Here is a 19,916-nt window from a genome sequence, read left to right as displayed (position 1 = left end):
ATTGAGAGAGCTAAAATATGCTGAGAAATAAAAACTGCAGGTGGTGAGATTTATACTTGCATTGCTTGATACAGTTTTAATACAGTACTCAGAAAATTAAATCTAACTCCAGCAGCTTTCTTATCTGTCTGTTGTTCATGTCTTCTAAATTCATGAATTGCAGGTGAGAAAAGAATGATTTTTTTTCAGGGTTTAAGCTTCAAATATGAACCTGAGAGGAATTAATTATGAATAAAATTGTAAGCTTAATATGGCAGTACCAAGTAAGTGCATTTCCTTCTAATAAATTATTATATAATCTAGGAAAGTCTGCTTAGTTTATATTAATAATATTTGATGCTTTTTCATCCATAATCCATTATCCATTTTGCTGCATTCCTTCTATGCATCTCCAAGCGTAGAAGACACTTGAAATTAGCTGCCCATTCCATGACAGGGCTTAAATGTGATTGATTTTTTTCCCGTGCCTTGCAACTGTTTCAGTACTATCTCTTATGCATGTCCAACATTTTTTTCCTTTTTTTTCTTTTTTCTTTTTTTTTCTCTTTTTTTTCTTTTTTTTTTTTCTTCTCCTGTGTAGTCACAACATGCGTTCCTCCTTCCTTAGGTTGGGGTTTTCTCTCCTCGTTCCTTGTTGAGATTGCCCAGTGCTGTTAGGTAGTGTCAGGTTACTCAACCTTGAGGCCGTCTGTGCCCTTTTTGCCTCTAAATCAACTAAAAATAGCCGAACTGCTTTGATTGAAATTTTCCTAAATGAAAATTCAGCCCACAGGTGGACCTCCTACAGATTTTCAGACTGAATGATTTAAGACCTTCAGTCTCCAGTAGAATAGGTGCAAATATTGAGTGGCCTCTGCCTTTCAGGAGTTTTAGGAGGGTTTTCTTCCATGTGCTTTGTAAACTGCCCTTCAGGGTACTCATATCCATTTTTTAAATGGCTGCCTTGGTGGAAAATCTTACAAATGGGGGATTATTAATCTGGAAGTGTGTTTTGTGAAGGTGAATGAATACATTGCACCTGTATTTGAGTGTGGTTGACAGTAGTGGCCTTTGCCTTCCTTCTTCCCCTTTCCCTTCTCATGTTCAGCCTGAACCTCATGGATTTTGGAGGGGCCTTTGCCATTGCCTTCCCTGGTGTCAGGTTTAGGCCTGGTTTGCGAGGCTGGGACTGAGCCTGGGTGTCTCTAAGGGGTGTTCTCGGTACCAACTTGTGGGTGAGGTCAGGCGCTGCCATTTTGGGAGGAGCTCCAGAGCAGTGCTGCCCTCCCGTTTTGTTTCTTACCCACTGGGGCTGACAGGCAGCCCTTTGCAGCCTGGCTGTGGGTGCCCCTGGAGTCCAGCTGCATCAAGTGGAGTTCTTCACAGAGCCCTTTCCAGCAGCTCCTTTCGTTGCAGTCTTGCTTCAAAAGGTAAGATTGGAGAAGAATGTAGGCAATTTTCCTCTTAGTGCAAGTACATGAAGCTATAAATGGAACCATAGCTGCTTAATAAAATTATCACTCCAAAAGTTTAAAAAAACTTTAAAGGCTGCTTTTCTTAGCCAGCTGTCTAAAAAAAATGAACTTTTAAACATGATTTGAGAAAAAAAAATTCGGAATATTCTAAATATTTTAGTCATCATGGTCTTGTCACCTTAAGCCAGTAGCTGAAGTTGTGCAGTGTGCTTGCATATTTTCCAAATATGAGAAGCCGTTTTGGAATATTGGAGAAGGAAGAATAAAGTGTTTTATGGATGCTGTTATTTTAAGAAGTTTAGCTTGCCTCCTGGTACTTTGCTAGATGTTGCACCTAATTGAAAGAAGGTTTGTGTAAATGTATGTTGGTCACACCTCGGTGTGAAAGTAATGAGTTACTGCACAATTTTATACCATTTCTTTAAAATTTCAAAATATAAATATTTATTATAATAGAGGGCTAAAGGAGGGCTGTTTATATTCAGTGTAAAATGGTGCATTTTTCAAAACCCTTATGGGCACACTTTTCTGTTAGGTAAAATTGAAGACAAGAGCTGTATTCAGCCCTGGTGACCCCCCAGAAATATCCAACAGCAGAGAATTAGGCCTTGTGACAGGCATTTAGGGACAAACCATAATGAATTGTTAAAGAAACCATAATGAACTGTTTTCTCCTAGATCAAATCCGTTGGTCAATGTTGGGAGATTAATTCACCTTGGAACAAAGTTTGGTTGGTTTTCTTTTCCCCTTTCTCTCTCTCTCTCTCTCTCTCTATATATATATATATATAAAGCATCAGTCACATTTTCTGCCCTTAATTTTGGGGTGTTTTGGGCATGTCTGTAAGCAGTGAGAAAGAAGAATACTGTTCTAGAATACTAAAACACTGTTTAGGTCACCGGACCAAACAAACAATGCAAACCTTTATATCAGTTAGAAAACAGTTACATGGAATGGTACATGGTGGTGAAGCATCCTGGGGTAGGGCATGAGTAGGAAACAACCAAATCTGTAAATGGGTAGCAGCTCTGCAAAGAGAGGAAACCCTGTTTTTTTTACCTCTTTGCAGTTGAGACCCATTTTTAAGGAAAACAGCAGAGTGTAATGTTGTAATAGATAACTGTCAGCAAATAGCAATAAGGGGAAATGGGGTATTGTATTTACAGTAAATAAAATTTGAAACCTTTTTGTGGCACCTCATGGAATTTCTATTGTCTGTTATTTTAATGAGTTGAACAATATCCTATTTTTAGTGGAAGGTCAACTTGAACTTTATTTGAACAGGGTCTCTGGTTCTGAACACAGATAGGAGCACTTTAAATGTGATAACAAAAGGGAGGGCTTGGAGCCAGACCTCCTTAACCTATCGTTAGGAGCTCAGATAACCATCCATGGAAGAGCTGTGTGCCACTTAAATAGAGAGGAGTCCTTGTTCTGGGCTCACTGCACACAGTGAAAATATCACTGACATTCATGTGGAAGGATTTGGGGTTTTTATTTAATAATTTAAAAATATTAATGACTTTTTTAAAAATTAGATGCTGCCATCTGATATCATGCTACCTTCTTTTTGTGTGTGTGTGTTTGGTTTTTTTTTTTAAGTAAATGCTTTTTCACTTCCTTAAATACTAGAACTGTGGTTTTCAGAACAAAAACTCCAATACCTGCAGAAATGTTTCTGGAATGAATGTTACAAACATTAGATTATTTAAGTATTTCTAGCCTAAGCAGTATTACTTTAATTCTGCTGTCACCCACAGTGGTGCACATCCAGTGGAGCTCTGCTGATGAGTGAAATTATTTCGTGTACTGGTAGTGAGATACTGTCAGGTTCCCAAGTTTCCAGGTTATACTTCAGTGGGGAGATTTTTCTTGCAGTGGCTGTAGGCTCAGGGCAGTAACACATTTTTTGGATAGCTTGGTTGAGAAACAGTCCAGAGTGGCAGGACAAAGCCAAAGGCTGTGGAGCTGTTCAGGCTGCAGGGTTCACACTTCTGCTGGAACATCTCCTGGAATTTGTTGGTGTCACAGCTGACTCGAGTGTGTGCATGCACCAAAGGAAGGATTGTGATGGGATGTTTGAGAGAGGTAATTTCTGACCTTCCTGGGAATAAGCAATACCAGTATCAGGGTAACCTTAACATAGGAGTGTGGAAGAGAAATGATGTTCTATAGATTTATGGTGTAACTGGTTTCTGAAAATGTTTTACTCTCCTCAGCCTGCTTTTTGGCCTCAATTGAAGAATGTGTGGGTAAGGTTCTTCAGTGTTATTATGGTTTTATTCCAGTACTCTGCCACTGGCATTCTCTCTGATCTTGAGTTAAAAATTTTTCCTCTGTAATTCTGTTTCCTTATGTGATACTGGAACACAACCTCTGCTTGAAACAGTGCTTTGATAGAATGCACTGTAGGAAAAGTAAACGTGATTACTAAACAAGGAAAAGAGAGCTTTTCCTGAGTTTTAGAAACCTGGGAAAAATCTTAAATTTTTATCTCACTAGATATAAGAAGGTTTTCATGAGGTGTGATGCTTCATCTCACCTCAAAAGTGTTTTGTTTTTTTTTTCATGTACCTTAATTAAACCTTTTAATGCCACTAGGTCAATCATGACCCATTGCTTGCCATGGGGATTCTCCAACATCCATAAAGAACTAGGCTTAGGCTCTTTTCCTTGGTAGATTGATTGTAAAGTATGATGCATCACATTATTTATGCTGAGAGCTATGTTAAGGCCTTGGTGGAAATCTTATGTTCTTTTGAATTTTAACTGCTCTTGAGATGTGGTTTGAAAAAATGCTCTAGGGAGAAAGTAAATGCAGGCAGAATTGAAAGGAGATGCAAGAAGAACTGCTGTGGTATTTTGGTTTTCATTTTTGGGGCTAAGATTAAAAAAATCTTCCAGTTACTTCATTGCAGCCTACACCTAAATGCAAAGCCTATTTAAATAAAGTAGCTTTCAGTGAATAAATGTTATTAATGAGTCTGAATCTTGCCACCTTCTCCCGGTCTCCTTTGTGGTGTCTGTGCATTAATAGCCATGTTTCTTGTTGCTAGTGGTAAGACATGATGAATTCTGAGATGGCTGGAGAGTAGTCTGACAGATTTGTCTGGAAATTTAAATAATTTAGCAGGTGCTTTTTAGGTTTTACCTGGTGTTAAATGGGCCAGGTCCTTCCCAGGTGTCAGAGATATTGCTCCATTCCAGAGCATGGTCTGGCCTACAGAGTACAAGAGGTCTTTGCAGTACAACAGAATGGACTTTTCTTTGCCTTCACTGGAAGATTTTGGCATCCTGAATATCTTATTTTGTGTGGCAGCTAGAAGATTAAAGGGAAATGCAGGAATTGTTTTTGTGGCTTCTCTGAAGTCTGATTTGCACTCGCTGTACTGACTATAGCAAAAAGGCTAACAAGTTTTATTCCCAGAGTGCTGTTGGTAACAATTAATGAAGCTCTATAGGAAATACTGAAATTAAGAAGAGATAGTAAAAATATTCTATTCCGTATTCCCAGCAATGCTTCATATCTTGGAAATCCTCAGATGCCTTGTCCATATGCATCCTGGTAAAAAATACAAATCCTGACTACTTTGTTTTAACTTTTCTACATTTTTTTGAAGGCAACAGGCATTTTCTGCAATTGCTAGGATAATGTATTGTGTGTCATTGTAGAGTACCATACAATAGAAAAAAAAAACAACAGAGAAAACAAATTTGGTGCCAAGTTGCTGGGTGAGAGCTTTATGAATCCCTTTGCTGTCCAGTTCCAGAGCCTGAGAGTGAGTCATTGGCTCCAGACTGCAGTAGGCATACAGTCAGAATGCATGGTAAAGCAGTTACTGTGCTGAAGATTCCAAGGATAATCACTGGAAATACAAATAATTTCATACTTCGTGTCGTGTAATTGTTCAAAACCTTTTCAGCTCTAAACTTCCTTGGCACGCTTATGCTCTGCTCTACAGCTTTAAGGGTGCCCATCCCCCTGCCAGCCGTCCAGCAGCCGCTGTGTGCTGTCACTCATCCTGAAATACACTGGCGAGCTTGTCAGGCAGTGCCTTGCAGATGCCTCAGAAGCCCAATGGTGAGCCAAGGCACTTGCACTGAAGTTCCTAATACAAGGAAATTACATAGACAGTTGCTTTAGTGCTGAATATGGACCATATGTTTTCTAGGATAGGTGAGTGATGCACTGTTGGCTTTCTAACAATCTAGCAGGAAATGGATTCTAAAGTAAAGATTTTCTAATTTGTGCAGAATGTCTTTGGCTCTGCTTTCTGACACTTACTAGTTTATGTCTGTATAGTGTACTTACAGATTCTAAAAAAAAGCTGCAGGTGCTGTGTTCAAGTTGCATTGCAGATGGATATAGACTTTGGCTGTTTTTCTTCTTACACCAACAGACTCAGTAGTTTTGACATCTGATGGAAAGACAAAATTTTCATTATCTCGAGGTTGGTAGCACTTGGTAGGAGTGTGCAGGTGGTTGCTTTTCTGGCTGTTCTGGGACACAACTGTATCTTGCAACACATGCTTAACATCCTAAAGTGTTGTAAGAGCTGCTGGTGTGCAGGGCTGAGATTGCCTCCTGGAAAGGTTAATCTAACTGAGTGTGAGGTTATACAGCCTTTTACCAAAATACCTCGCAGTTAAGGCCCCGGCTGGAGTTAGGGGAGTGTTATATTGGAGTAGACAAATGCATTAAAAACAAAAAAAAGGAAGATGGAATGCTGATTTTCATTTTTTCCTGAGGCAAACATCAGATTTTGTTGTCTTAATGAAGATGATCTGGAAGGACAGAGGTTCACTTAATAAGTGGAAATGCCAGAGAAAATCCCAGGATGATCTTTACTGGCTGTGTATTTTTTGTTTCTATTATCTCTTATCCTTGCCGTAATTAAAAAAAGTAATTAAAGAATCCAGTTTAAATATTGATTAGCCAATATGGTATGTAACAGTAAGGAGAGCCTGGTAAGCTTAAAAAATGTAGTCAGATTATCAAAATAATTTAAGATCTTGTAGTTTTTGCTGCATTGGCTTGCAAAACTGTTTCTGTCTTTCTGCTTTAAGGAACTTTCAGGAAGCATTAGAATTTTACTTAAAAAATATTGCTGGAATCAGCAGGTGAGCACCTAAGTGAGTTATTTATATCTTAGAATATAATTGAAATTTTCAGAGACAGTAGTTTTTGCAATTGACTTTCATTTGATGTTTCGTTGTGGGCCTGACTCAAGGCTAAAAGCTATTATTGGCTTAACTGGCTTCTGAACTCAGGGCTCAAGCAAAGAATAAAAGTGCTGATGTTAGACAATATGCTAAGAGTAACAAACAAACAAACAAGCAAAAACCACAGAACAACCCAGAAGAGACAAAGTCGTGACACATGGATTCACATTTTTTCCGACCTGCAAAAATGGGGTTGGATTTGTAATACTTCCCAAGTTTGAGAGTGCTGTGTGATGGGATTCTGGAGCACACTGATCCCTCTATAACAGAAATTGACTTTAATTACAGCTACATATTTATCTGCCAAAGTTTAGAAAGGACCTGATTATTATAGATAACATGTAGCAGAGGAGATGGTGCTGTGAGGATGGAGAGCAAGCAGCAAAAAGGTTTAATTTCTCCATTTTGAGTAAAGCTGACACCCTTCTATGAATGAGTTGTGGGGAAGCCACTGCAAGGTTAAAGCCTGAGTGTATCAGCAAAAAATTAACCCGAGTCAGCCAGTGGTTTCTTTAGGTCCCAGCAGAAGCACCAAGTGCTGTCTCCATCCTCTTTACCTGTCCCCTTGCCACTCATGTGTGTTTGACCAGAAAAGAATTCACAGCACAGTCCACACCATCTGCTTGCAACTGTTATGATGGACATTTCTAGAGTTCTCTTTCCATTCACATCCATGGAAGGAAAAGTGTTTGTTTTTTTTCCTCTGGTCAGTCTGATCTCAGGTTTCTCTTTTCTTTGTCTTTTGGCTCAGAACTGTAGCTGAAAAATCAGTTCATTCCATGTGCTGTCACCTGGCTGGATGCAGCTGAATTTGTGGGAACTTAGCTCTGCCACTAGAATAGTTTGTAATAAAAGAAAAACTTAACACTCGTGTAACCTTTAATAAGAATGGCAAAGCCTTAAATTGCTTTATGCCTTAGTTCTTTAATGATTGCTCATATTATCTTTGCTTGCAAGTGAAATGTGGGTAGCTCTCCAGATCCATTTCTACCCCACTTGCTGTAGAAACCCCAAACCTACTGTGTTGTATTCAATCAGCGCTAGGGTCACTGGAAGGTGACAATACATCTCTTCAGCCTGCACAATTGCAGTACCTTATTACTTTATTATACAGCAGCAGTGGTTGTAATAAGTCTTGCTTTAAAAGGACAGATATCCATTATTTGTGTATTTGAAGTCTTTCTTGGCTAAAAAGGCTTTGCCAAGCTGTGTTTTATGGGAAGTTACGTTACTGCAAAATTTAAAATGTCTTTTATTTTGGGCCGATAATCGGTTGCAATACCAACTAAAGCAGTTGTAATTCTTTGTTGACACACACACATTTCAGGCTAATGGCCTGAGCCATGGCCCAGTGAACTTGGTGGAAACTATTAATTCACATCAGTAGATTCTGCATCAAGTTCCTAATTAATGATTTATTCACTTTAAAGGCCTTACTTAGCTTTACTTCCATCTTATTGATCTCAGTAATAGGCTTTCTCAACTTAATCTGTCTTGACACTTAAAAAATATTTGTTATTGCGGAGTATAAAATAACAAAATGTTTCACTTTTTCCCTCTGTTAATTTCCAGACATTTTAAGTACCTCTGTGTATACTTATTGTTCTTAAGGTGCTTATTATAACCCCTGTAAATTAGCACATGGAGTAAGATACAGATGTAGTGCACATAACAATGTTTTTGTTTTGTGATAAATTCAGTAATGGAATTTAATATTTTTGCTTTAAAGCTCCTTTTTAGACTAGTAGAGGACTTTTATCCAATGGTAATTCGGTTGTCCTTGTATTTTTTTTTTTAATGTGTGGTCAAGGTAGGAATCTCTGAGTGAATATAAGGAGTTATAAGTACTTGAAGTCTATGATTTTACAGTTTATGTAAGTATCAGCATATTTTTTTCACAATTTAGAAATGGGGAATTGGAAAAGTTAATTGTATGCCTTGAAATCCTAAGCCTGTTATGAAGCAAGTTCATACTCACTCAGGCAGTCTCTGGGCTCTGACAGAAGGCAATGAGGCTCGTAGTCATGGTTAATTGGCTTATTGGACTTCTCTTGTTTTCTACCCAGGTGAAATGTCAACAAAAGTGCCAAACATTAAACTGAAAATTGATCCTCGGAATCTGCAGATCCAGACATTTACAGTGGAGAAGTTACTGGAACCACTGATAATTCAGGTATTTTAGAGTTGCAGGAAGTAAGCTGGATAACCATAGAGGGAAGGGAATAAGGTGAAGAACTCGGGCTAAGGACGTTGTTCTGAAGGTCACACCCACAGCTCTTCTGCACCTGCACTTTCCTCTGGCTCAGGAGCTCTCCAGGGCTCTGCCTTCCAGATTGGGTCATTCCTTTGGTCACTTCCAGCTTTGCCACCCCTGTGTCATAGTAAATGCTGCATGCTCTGCCTGGTCTCTTGCACAGTGGTATCTGGGAGATGCTTAAATGTAGAATACACTGCAAATGGATTTCCAATGCATGAAATAAGTAATTCTTTAAAAATAAAGTGGTATTTTCCCCATTTGAAGCTTTGCCTCTCCCTAACTCATCCAGTTTCTTTTATTGATTATTCGTTGTCATATTTGAATTTTTTTTTTTTTTTTTTTTTTGTCTTTTCCTCCCTTACCCGTTTTTCCCTTCTGGAAGGTTACTTTCCTCAGAAAGTAACCTCTTCTTTTCTGTCATGACTTCATTTCCAGCTACTGTTGACTGAGCTGCCTCTCTCTCATTTTGTCTGCCTTAATTTATTTATTTTTGCCTGGATGTGATTGATGGTGTAAAAACCCTCAGTTACTAGGTCAGTGGTTTGTGCAAGTTGTCAAGGATATGTGGATGGGTTACAAAATTAGTTTCAAAGTAATAAGAGTAGATGCCTTGATAGACTGAATTAAAAAACCTCTTGTAGATCAGTAGGTCAGACTGTGCTCAGGCAGCTGCAATACTGTGGGTGTTTTTAGAGGAGGTAAAGAAAAGTAAATTTTGGGTTGAGTTTTGCAGGATTGAAGAAATCTGACAAAAAAACGTGCAGTTCCAGAATAAAACAAAGAAACCATTTAAGTTTTTTTTTTTTTTCCTCCCAACTCTTCTCAACCATTGAAAAGCTTGAGGCTATTCAAATTGGAAATACTTCAGTTCTAAGAGAAAATTTTGACTCTTTTCCCTCTCTCAAGCTTAATGCTTTTCTTGTTTCAGACCTGTGGAAGGAAAATTTATGTTTTGAGTGGATCCTTTGAAAGAAAATGTCAAAAATATAAAAATAGGGATTAAAGCTCATACTCAACGAAGGGTGATTGAGAGGCTGGAAAGGTAATAAATTAAAACTAATCTGTGATTAAAAAGAGAATCAGAGCAGTCACAGATAAAAATTATGTTCTTGCCAGATTCGCTTTAGCAACTGCCGCTTGGAACAAAGTTTAACTTTATTTTGAGATTTCTATTGTAATTTATTTGTTTCATAGTCTTGTAATGCTGTGACAGGAGAGAAACAATGGAGGTTCCTGAGGTTCTCTGAAGCCTGTCCTAGCCAGTTTGGCTGAGTGTTAGGGCAGTCATTAGATTAACAGCATCAATATAGGAAAAAATTGAGGCAAAACCAGCCTGGGAAGTAACTAGGAAATAGTTGTGGAAATAGCTGCAAATCACTTGCTGGATTGACTCTCTTCCCTGCACTGTGCAATTGGCAGTGGTGGTTACTGTGAAACTCTGAAAATAGCCTAGCAACTGTTTTGTGTAAAACCCTCTGTGAGCTGGCAACTTCTCCATTGTTGGAATAAAACAATGTCCCTAAATTGTCCTGGGGGTTTCCCTCTGTCTATGGCCTTTATTTGATTCGAAGATGTTAGTTTTGAATGGAAGGCTTCTCAGTCCAGTTCTCAATCAACACATCTAGCATATTAAGAAAGGTCAATGCCCAAGGTAGCATGGCTCAGCTGACACAATGTGTAGAAGAATCCCTGCATTTTGGAGTCCCTTGGATGACTGATGGAAAACAGGCATGTTGAAAGGCTGCTATTCCCACCTGTCATCCACACCACAGACGTTTGCTCACAGGGAGAACACACACTGTTGCTTTTAGTTCTACATATGGTGAATTTACCTTCTGCTCACTGGGTGGGACTAGCCAGTGTTTGTTTGTATGGGCAATGCTTTGGATTTGAAACAGTGGCAGGGGTTCTGATGTCATTGGGTCACTGAGTTCATGTCTTGTTTTTCTTAAATATCTGGGGATTGACATCTAGTTTCACCGAACTACACTGTTAACAAAAAAGAATGTTTTCTGATTGATGCTTAAAAATACTTTTTATATTAAGATAAAGGTGAACCAAATATTATGATGCTCAAGATATCAAGACACTGCTTCCTGAACTACTGCAGTATTAAGAGATTGTATCTAAATGTGGTGGCACATGGCCTAGAAAATGGTTTAGAAACCCCTCGTGCCTTTAGCACAGCAGTGCTGCTCCTACCAGAGCTGGGCTGGGGGACCTGCAGTGCGTGGCAGCCAGAAGGTGTTCACAGCTGGGAACTCCATGAGCAGGATTAATGGGGAAATGCTTTTCTTTTCTCTTATTATGATGTTACCAGTGGCTGTGTGTTCTGCCACTACAGTACAAGCTCTGTTGACAATGTCACGCTGTATTCGTCTGTGGTTCGGTTCTTTCTGTTTTGGGTAGGATTGTGTAAAGGTTTTACATTCCTCATTGGGATCCTGTGTTAGAGAAGTTCAGAGTAGTTTTCCATAATCTCCATGAGCAAAGAGCTATCTGACAAATTTTGACTTGTATTGGAGATCAGCTACTGCCTCCAATATTTCCTGACAGTGATGCTGAAGATGCAGGGTCTTACAGTCAAGGGTTTTCACCTGCAAGAATGATTATTTTTTATACTTCTTCATTTGCTTTATTTCCTTTCCTCCTCAACATATCAATGAACAGTATATAGATTGGTATTTTACATAAAAAAAAACCTAAAGTAAAAACCTGCAAAGTAGAATACATTATTTTCTAGTGAAATAGTGATTAAATGCTTGAAATTTATAAAAAGACTTTTATTTGATAGTATTTTTTGGGCCGCTTCTAATATTTGGTGGTGTTTTATGCCTTTCTTATTGGAAGTATTAGCCTGTAATCTCTAACTCATTCTTAAAGATGTGGTCATTGAAACGGTCTTAAATGTTCTAAAACTGACATTGGACAGTTTGTAAAAATAAAAGATAAAGATTTTTATTCCCAGTGCATTCTCTACCAGCTGGATGATTTATGTGCAATAAATAATTCCATTTTCTTCCTTTGAGCCACAGTCAGAAAAATACCCGAGCCTTCTTTAACAATCTGAGCCAGACTTATTTATGTTGCTCTCTCCCTTGTGACATGCCAAAGCAGTTGATGTCAAGTGGATGATCCTTTCCCACTCAAATTGCACATGACTGGTGCAGGGGTCAGGGCTTTTATGTTTCATAGATGTGTTTATAGAAATGTTACCCGGAGGATATTCCACAGTTCCATTCAGAAGTAATGATTCATGAAAAGCACTCAAGTGCATGAATTCATGGACAAGATCTGAAGGTGAGCTAAGGCACATGTAGCACTGTACTACCCATGTTCTGGCAGAGAGAACAGGATAGGAAGATGAGAAAGTGTCAGTGAACTTCATGAAAATAAGATGTGCTTTAAAATATCTGTATAACACTTGAGAAAAATGTTTTGGGAGTCTTTCTTTAGTGTTACAGCTCAAGCAATGCCTTAGAGAATAGTCTTTCAGAAACATTCTGTTGGAGTGTGGAGGCTGTACTCAGATGATGAGGAATGTAGAGTGGGATGGTCTATAAAAATAAGTTCTTTATGGATGTTGAAGTGCTTTGGTAAAAATACAATTTGGACTAAGCTGCAGTAAATCTGCAGCAATACTGGGCAAATTGGTGTACAGTTTTAATGTTGAGAGCACCCTGAAGAATTTGGAGGTGCTGAGCTCTGGCCACTGGGATACCCCTGTGGTAAGAAGAGAAAGCATTTTGAACGTGTCTGCTTTGTTCTGGAATACTTGCAAGCCTTAAGCTGGAAGTATGGGAAGAGCCAGCAGTTCTGGGGAGAAGGAGCCTGTGGGTGCTGGCTGACAGCAGCTGAACACGAGCCTGTGTGTGCCCAGCTGGTCAAGGCCAGTGGGAGTCTGGCTTGTATGAGAATTGGTGTGGCCAGCAGGACCAGGGCAGTGATTGTGCCGTGCTGAGGCCACACCTCGAGTCCTGTGTTGAGCTTTGGGCCCCTCATGACAGGAAGGACATGGAGGTGCTGGAGCCTGTGCAGAGAAGGGCAAAGGAACTGGGGAAAGGGCTGGAGCACAGGACTTAGGAGGAGCAGCTGAGGGGGCTCAGCCTGGAGAAAAGGGGGTTCAGAGGTAGCTTCTCAGTCTCTACAACTCCCTGCCAGGAGGCTGTGGTGGGATGGGGTCAGTCTCCTCCCAAGTAACAAGTGCTAGGAGAAGAGGAAATGGCCACAAGTTGCACCAAAGAAAGTTTAGATTGGATATTAAGAAAAGTTCTTTCCCTGAAAGGAGTGTCAGGCATTGGAACAGGCTGCCAAGGGACACGGTGGAGTCACCCTCCCTGGAGGTATTCAAAAAGCACATGGATGTGGTGTTTTTAGGGACATGGTTTAGTGGTGCACTTGGCAGTGATAGCTTGACAGCTGGACTGGATGATTTTGGAGATCTTTTTCTGCCTTATTGGTCCCATGATTCCTGCCTCGCTGAAGCCTCCTCAGATAGCCCTGGTACTTTTTTATTGTATCATGAGCAGGAGTTGGCATCAGGGTTAATAGAAGAGTGACATTTCTGTTAACTTTGCTTTGATCTTACAGAAAACAAAGATGACACACGTTGAGTAAAATTGCATCAGATTGAATTCAGTACTTTTGCCCGTTCTTGGTGTTTATTGCTGAGCTTGCCTGTTTGTCTCTAAAGCAGAGGGAATCTCTTTGCTTATTCTTAATTATATTTTATTTTAAAGAGCAATATAAATTCACCTGTAGAACTTAAACCATTATTGTTTCTTTTAAATGTAGGTTACAACGTTAGTGAACTGTCCACAGAATCCTTCGAGTAAGAAAAAGGGCCGTTCTAAGAGAGCTCGTGTCTTGCTTGCTTCTGTGGAAGAAGCCACTTGGAATCTGTTGGACAAGGGAGAAAAAATTGCCAAGGAAGCAGTTGTGTTTAAAGAGGAGCTTCATGCAGCTCTCGCTGATGTGCGGAAAGAGAGTAAGTACATGGCAAACAATTCAGGCACCACGAGGAGTTGGTTTAACCATTCCTGGTGTCAAAGTGAAGCTGGCATACCTGTGGCAAATGCCTTGTGATACACAAGTGTGTGAACTTGGAGTTGTCTAATCTTATATCCTGGGGTAGCACCTATAAGGAGCTGAAGCATGCAAGCTGGGCCCCGTTGGGAAAAAGTACATATATCAGTGGAAGTTTTGTTGTTTGGAATGTGTTTTCTTTTCTTTTCATGAGGACAGGGTGCCTCTTGAGCATTATAGTGGCTGTTAAGCACGGGTAAAAGTTAATGTATATCTTAATTTCTTGAAAGAGCTGTTTATCTGAATCTCGGCTTAAGGCATTTCAGTTAAAAATTTAAAACCTAAAATCTTGCCTCTTTTGTGCATTAGTAAGGATTTCATTTGGGAAGGTATAATAGTCCAGTGTGGAGGTATGTTTTGAGAGTAGGAGGAAGATGGATCCTTTGACCTACCCTAAGAGTCATCCCCTTTTGATAGAGCAGCTCCTCTCAGGTGAGTTGTGTCATGCTGTGTGTCCTCCTGACTTAACCTCTCCATTTTGAACCTGATTCCCAGGACTGGGCTACTTTTTGTGGTCTGCAGAGAATGTTGTAGCCATTTTCTTTCAAGCTCTCCGTTGTTTTCTTGTGTTTTACTTTTCCCCATGGAAACTGGGAATATTTGGGTAAGCACGAAGGCCATGAGTCACATGACCAACACCCTAAATATGTTCCTGCAGAAATCACAAGTTAAAGTTCATATATGTTTTAATGATATCATCCTGCCCTTACTAAAGATGGAGCTTAATCAGGTTTTTCTTTAAATGTAAATTTATTTTATTTGATCATCTTGCCCATGCAGCTGGGGTGGTTTCTGAGTCTCTGCTGTTGTTCAGGACAGTGATTACTTGCTTTTGGCTTCCTCTGAATCCAGAGATGGCTGTGGTTTAGTGGTTTAGAGTTTGATCTATGCATAAGGTGTCTGAGATACCTTGAGGTCCTTTGTGATTAAAAGCGTTATGACCAGCAAATATCACTGTTATCTGTCACACTGAGCAGCTGAGGCTCTTGCAAAATCATTCACTTTGGAGTACTCTTAAAATGTTAGCCCATCCATTACAGGCTGATAACACAAGGTAAGAATAAAATATGTAGTTTTATATTGATTTTTATACATAGAGAAATTGAAAATGTGAAATATTTTTATATTACTTATTGATTCTCAGCCAAGACCAGAGGTAACTACAAAAATAAATAATACATAAAGTAGATTATATATGCCTCATACATTCTAAAAGAAAGTTAAGTCCGTGTTATCACCTATCATTATGCAATGATGAAGTGTGTGGTTGCAGCCCATCTTCCTCCAAGGATTTGCCAAACTGCACAGGTTAGTTTTAAGAAATTGTTGAAACAACTGCAAAAAAGGCAGCAGTTGCTTAATTTTGCAGATATCTTTAACCTTTGAAGCTGTGTGCTGTTTTTAATTTGTGGTGTGCTACATCACATGCAACTTCATTGCCTGTTATTCAGGCCACATTCTGCTGCTGTTAAATGTCTCCTGTTATTTACTTCAGGCTCTTTGAAGGGAGAGTCACCTGCCATGCATGTCATAGCATACAGTATTTAATTTTCTGTGGGCATTATTTCCTGGGGTGACTGGCAGGTACTTTTAGCAATACAATCTTAAATTAATTAGGAAGCTTTGCACATTGCTGAAGCTTGTATTTCCTGGATAATGGAATTTTGCAGAAATGCTTCAGATAATTTCACTCACATCAACCAAACTCAGATTTGCACACTGGGATCTGGAAAGAATAAATACTGTCTCACCTCCTCTAGTGTTTTACCTTGTGTCACATGCTGAACTTGCTCAGGTGGGGATGCACCATGAGCATTAAACACTTACTCCTTTTGAATGCCAATTGCCAGTGTGGAAACACTCCTCTGTTACTTTTGGAGCTCATTAATTTGGGGCTCCTTTTAAAGGAGTGATAGACATTTTTCAGTCTGTTTCTGATAATCCTATTCATAATAATGCTTTGGAGAATAAATGAGCAAGTGAATGGGATAAAAGTGAAGAGTGGGGGTAATGTTTGGTGTATTTAATTCATCTGTCACGATCTTCAGAAGTCACGATGTGGGTATGGCTTCACTGACTACAGCTTGCTCTTGGCAGTGTCAGTAGATGAGATTTTGGAGTCTCAAATTCAGCTGAATTCTGTTAGTGACCTCTGAAAGAAGGTGTTGCTATAATGGATGACAGACATGTGAACCTGGATAAATACAGTGTCTGCTTCCTTTGACTTCTGCAAAGTTTTACCAAAGATTTATAGGCTTGGAGCCAATCATTTCAATAGAGGTTCTCTGCATTTTGCTTTGTTTCCTCTCAAGAAAGTACTTTTTCAGGCCCAGCCACATCTTGCATCTTCTGGAAGTCTGCTAAATGGGTCAGCAGGAATGTGTGTGGATAGTGGGCTGTATGCATCTTCCAGAAATCCACTGGCCCAGTAACTGAAGAACTGCCATGATTTCCTGATCTGATTTAGTGAAGCTTTGTTAGAGGCCACTTATGTCCACCGTTTTATTCTAAAATAGTGTAATAAACCCCAAAGTAAGTGTATTGAAAAACTCTCACTGAGAGGTTTCACGTGCATGCAGCATTTCAAAAGATTGTCTTCTAATTCAGTGTTCTGGGGAGTAACTGACCTCTATGCAAAGGGTGTAAGGAACATTGTTCAACCTGAATGCTTTTGACACTAAATATCAGCCTTGAATTCATGTCCTGATTCTGAGATTTAATCAAATTGAAGGCAATTGATGCTGTTCATGTGGTGCAATGTTGCTGTAGTAATCTGAATTGAAGTCTAGCATTATCCTTAGGATGATGAGTTTTTGCATTTATGTCAAGGTGTGATGGCTTACAGTTCTCAAAGAGTTGCATGGGCATAACTGAAATGTTTGGAGTTTACTGCCATTGCTGACTGACTATATATAGTCAGAAACACAACAGTTGTTGTCTGCCTTGTTTCTATCTATTGCAGTGTCAGTGTTTCTTGTGTTTAGCAGTTATCATGCTCAAGTGTGTTCCCAGATAAGCCTGTCATCACCCAGAGCAGTGAATTGAAAGCAAGTTACTTGCTGGAGTTACATGTTGAGCCTTAAGTTACTCTTCAAAAGGAAATTTTAACAAATACTTTGATGTTTTGAATAGCCATATTTAATGTCTTTTGATATTTAACAGGGGAGGCAAGAGTTTGATGGCAGGGAAAACACGACCATTTGCTGGCAAGAAATGGAGCTTACTTGAAAGGGCATTTACTAAAGGAAGGGTATAGGGATCTTTTGTATTACACCGTATTCTTATTTGTCCCTCTCCTCCTCTTAAAAGTAAACTTAACTTTCTCATCCTCCATGAAGAGGTACATGTGTGTATTCTGCATCTAAGGGGCTTCTGTTCTGGGAACAACTTAAATGGCTTAAAATAATCTGTGCTGTACAGTCCTTTCATCAAACCAAGAACAGATCCCCTGCAGAATAGCTTTTGACATCAGCATCACTGGATCAGGTGCCCCTGAGTGGGAAAGGGAGAATGAAGAGGTGGGAGTAAGGCATGATGGGGATGTGTGGTGGCTCTGATTACACGTTAGGAAGAAGTGGATGAGATGTGGAAGTGGAACTTCCTGATACACAGTGGTGAAATAGTTGCAATGCAACAGAATCCAGTGGTATCTGAGTGGAATGAGAGACTGTGTGGCAGGAGAGAAATGTCCTGTAACAGCTCCAGAAAGCTATTGTGAGAATCTGACTTATCATGGTGTTGAATATTAGAAACATGCAGGAGGTATTGATCTTCTGTGCCCTGACACTGATAGTGTCACTTCAGCTGGCTGGCTGAAGCAGAATCCTTTCATTTGCTGAAGCAGATGGAGCTGGTATTTGTAGGAACAGAACAGGTGATTGCACTGGTAACTTGTATTGTTTAATCTTGTGTTTTTAGAAAGGGTAGGTTGGTCTGTGCTGTGATATGACCTTGACTCCCAACCTTCTCTGGTACTTATTCTGCTTAATGTTCATGGCTGCAGAATTTGAGGCTGCACGTGCTGGTGTAAGTAAGAGCTGGTAAGTGCTTTGTTACTGGTGACACTGCACGTGGAATTCTGTGTTAATACTGTCTTCAGCTCCGGGGCCCTCAATGTTAGGAGGACATGGACCTGTTGGAGCCAGTCCAGAGGAGGCCATGGAGATGATCAGTGGAATTGAGCACCTCTCCTGTTAAGGACAGGTTGAGAGTGCTGGGCTTGTTCAGCCTGCAGAGAAGGCTATGGGGAGACATTACCAGAGCCTCTCAGAAACCAAGAGGGACCTACAAGAGATCTGGAGAGAGACTTTCTACAAGTGGGAAAGGCTTTAAACTGACTTAGGGTGCTTTAGGTTAGATGCTAGGAAGAAATTCTTCACTATGAAAATGCTGAGGTGTTGGCACAGGGTTCCCAGAGGAGTTGTGGCTGCCCCCTCCCTGAAGTGTCCAAGGCCAGGTTGGATGGGGCTTGGAGCAACCTGGGAGAGTGGAAAGTGTCCCTGCCCATGGCATGGGGATTGGAACTGGATGATCTCTGAGGTCCCTTCCAACCCAAAGCATTCTAGGATTCTGTATTATAAACCATTCTGGGTTTTTTCTTTTTTGTTTGTATTTCTGTTCTCTCAAGTTTGAGACTGAAATGTTGGGAATTCTTTCTACTTTGCCATGTCTGTCCCCCCTTAGTAAATGAGCTCCTATTGTCAACTGTGTTTCTCTGGAGCTGTAAAGCCCTCAGCCTCTAATAGTGCGGTTCAGGAGTGGGTGACAGGACTTTCTTGGCAACAGTACCTCCTTGTGGGAGGACACAAGAGTGGCATAAAATTCACTGCATTCCATGTGTGTTTCACACCGCTGCAGTTAAAATTAAAGGATGAGAGGAGAAAGCCAGTTGTAAATACAAGTAGAAGAAAGTGTGATGCTTGGACGAGATTTCAAAAGGAGGAAGAAAATTAAAGGAAGAAAAGAAGAAAACATAATTTTGTTGATGTTTCCTGAAGCAATGCACTTGGCTGCTGTCAGTGTGATGCCGAGCTCTGTCTCTGGGGGGCGCTCACTGCCTGCAGTCGGTGGCGTTGCTGCAGCCTCTGTACAGACACAGCCCGGCACGAGCTGTCGGCTGATTGCCAGCAGGCTCGCAGTTCGCTTGTTTGTAAAGGAATTTTCGTCTAAGTTTTTGGATGTTTTTGGTGCTGGATAAAGAGTGGGAATCCTCTAAATTTTTTTTAAAAATTACCTGTGGCTGAAGGGTGTTTTTACATTTCCCTATGCCTGAGCAGATTTTTGTAGGCACCTGTAAGTAACAGTCATTTGACACAGCAGTAGCTGATCAGCTGATGGTAGAGCAACATTTACTTTGGGAGTCATCTATCTGGGTGTGTTGAGCAGAGTCTTGGGAATATCTGCCTGACAGTAATTGTGTAGTTATGATAGATCCTGGCTTTGCTTCTTTGAATTGCTTTTTGTTTGATTGTCTAAAATAATTGAAATACTATGAATACTGCTGTCTGTCTGAATTCCTATTTGTGCCACCAAAAGGACATTTTATGTGTTTCATTGTTTGTGACAAATGTAATTATGGAAGAATATCCACTTGATGGGAATTAAAATAAAAATAGATTAAATTGCATCAGACTGTCATGCTGTCTAGTGCAATTTAAGAAAGTTTTAACATCATGTTGTTGTTGGAGCTGTCATTTTCTGCTGTTTGTACTTGTAGCTCCTATCTGTCTAGCCTGTATCTCAGGGCTCTATTTTAGGGTTATGATTTTATGTGTTCATCTGGCCAACCCAGCTTATGTCATGCTCATTTCAAAGGGTTTGGTCTATTCAGACCCTTCTGACTTGTGTTTGCTCACAGAATTGCAGAATGTTGAGGGGTGGAAGGGACCTCTGAGGG

At 40.0% G+C, this 19,916-nt stretch overlaps 1 protein-coding gene across 3 annotated transcripts in view; it reads left to right on the top strand.

Moving 5' to 3' along the window:
• Positions 1-1,318: 1,318 nt before the first annotated feature.
• The window catches only part of CTNNA3 (catenin alpha 3), a 369,305-nt gene continuing 350,707 nt past the window's right edge, over positions 1,319-19,916 (top strand). For 2 of the 3 annotated variants that reach the window (XM_088168652.1, XM_088168651.1), the window contains exons 1-3: positions 5,498-5,632; positions 8,745-8,851; positions 13,730-13,922. In XM_088168652.1, the coding sequence (XP_088024778.1) occupies positions 5,608-5,632; positions 8,745-8,851; positions 13,730-13,922 (325 nt within the window). In that variant the 5' untranslated portion in view covers positions 5,498-5,607. Of the gene's footprint in view, positions 1,410-5,497; positions 5,633-8,744; positions 8,852-13,729; positions 13,923-19,916 lie in introns of those variants that run through there. The other variant, XM_014883316.2, reaches the window with a different exon arrangement.

This window comes from Sturnus vulgaris, chromosome 8 (genome assembly GCF_052056855.1).
Source record: "Sturnus vulgaris isolate bStuVul1 chromosome 8, bStuVul1.hap1, whole genome shotgun sequence".
Taxonomy (NCBI): Eukaryota; Metazoa; Chordata; class Aves; order Passeriformes; family Sturnidae; genus Sturnus; species Sturnus vulgaris.
Note: the sequence above shows the minus strand (reverse complement) of the source record. Positions and strands in the feature narration are given on the sequence as shown.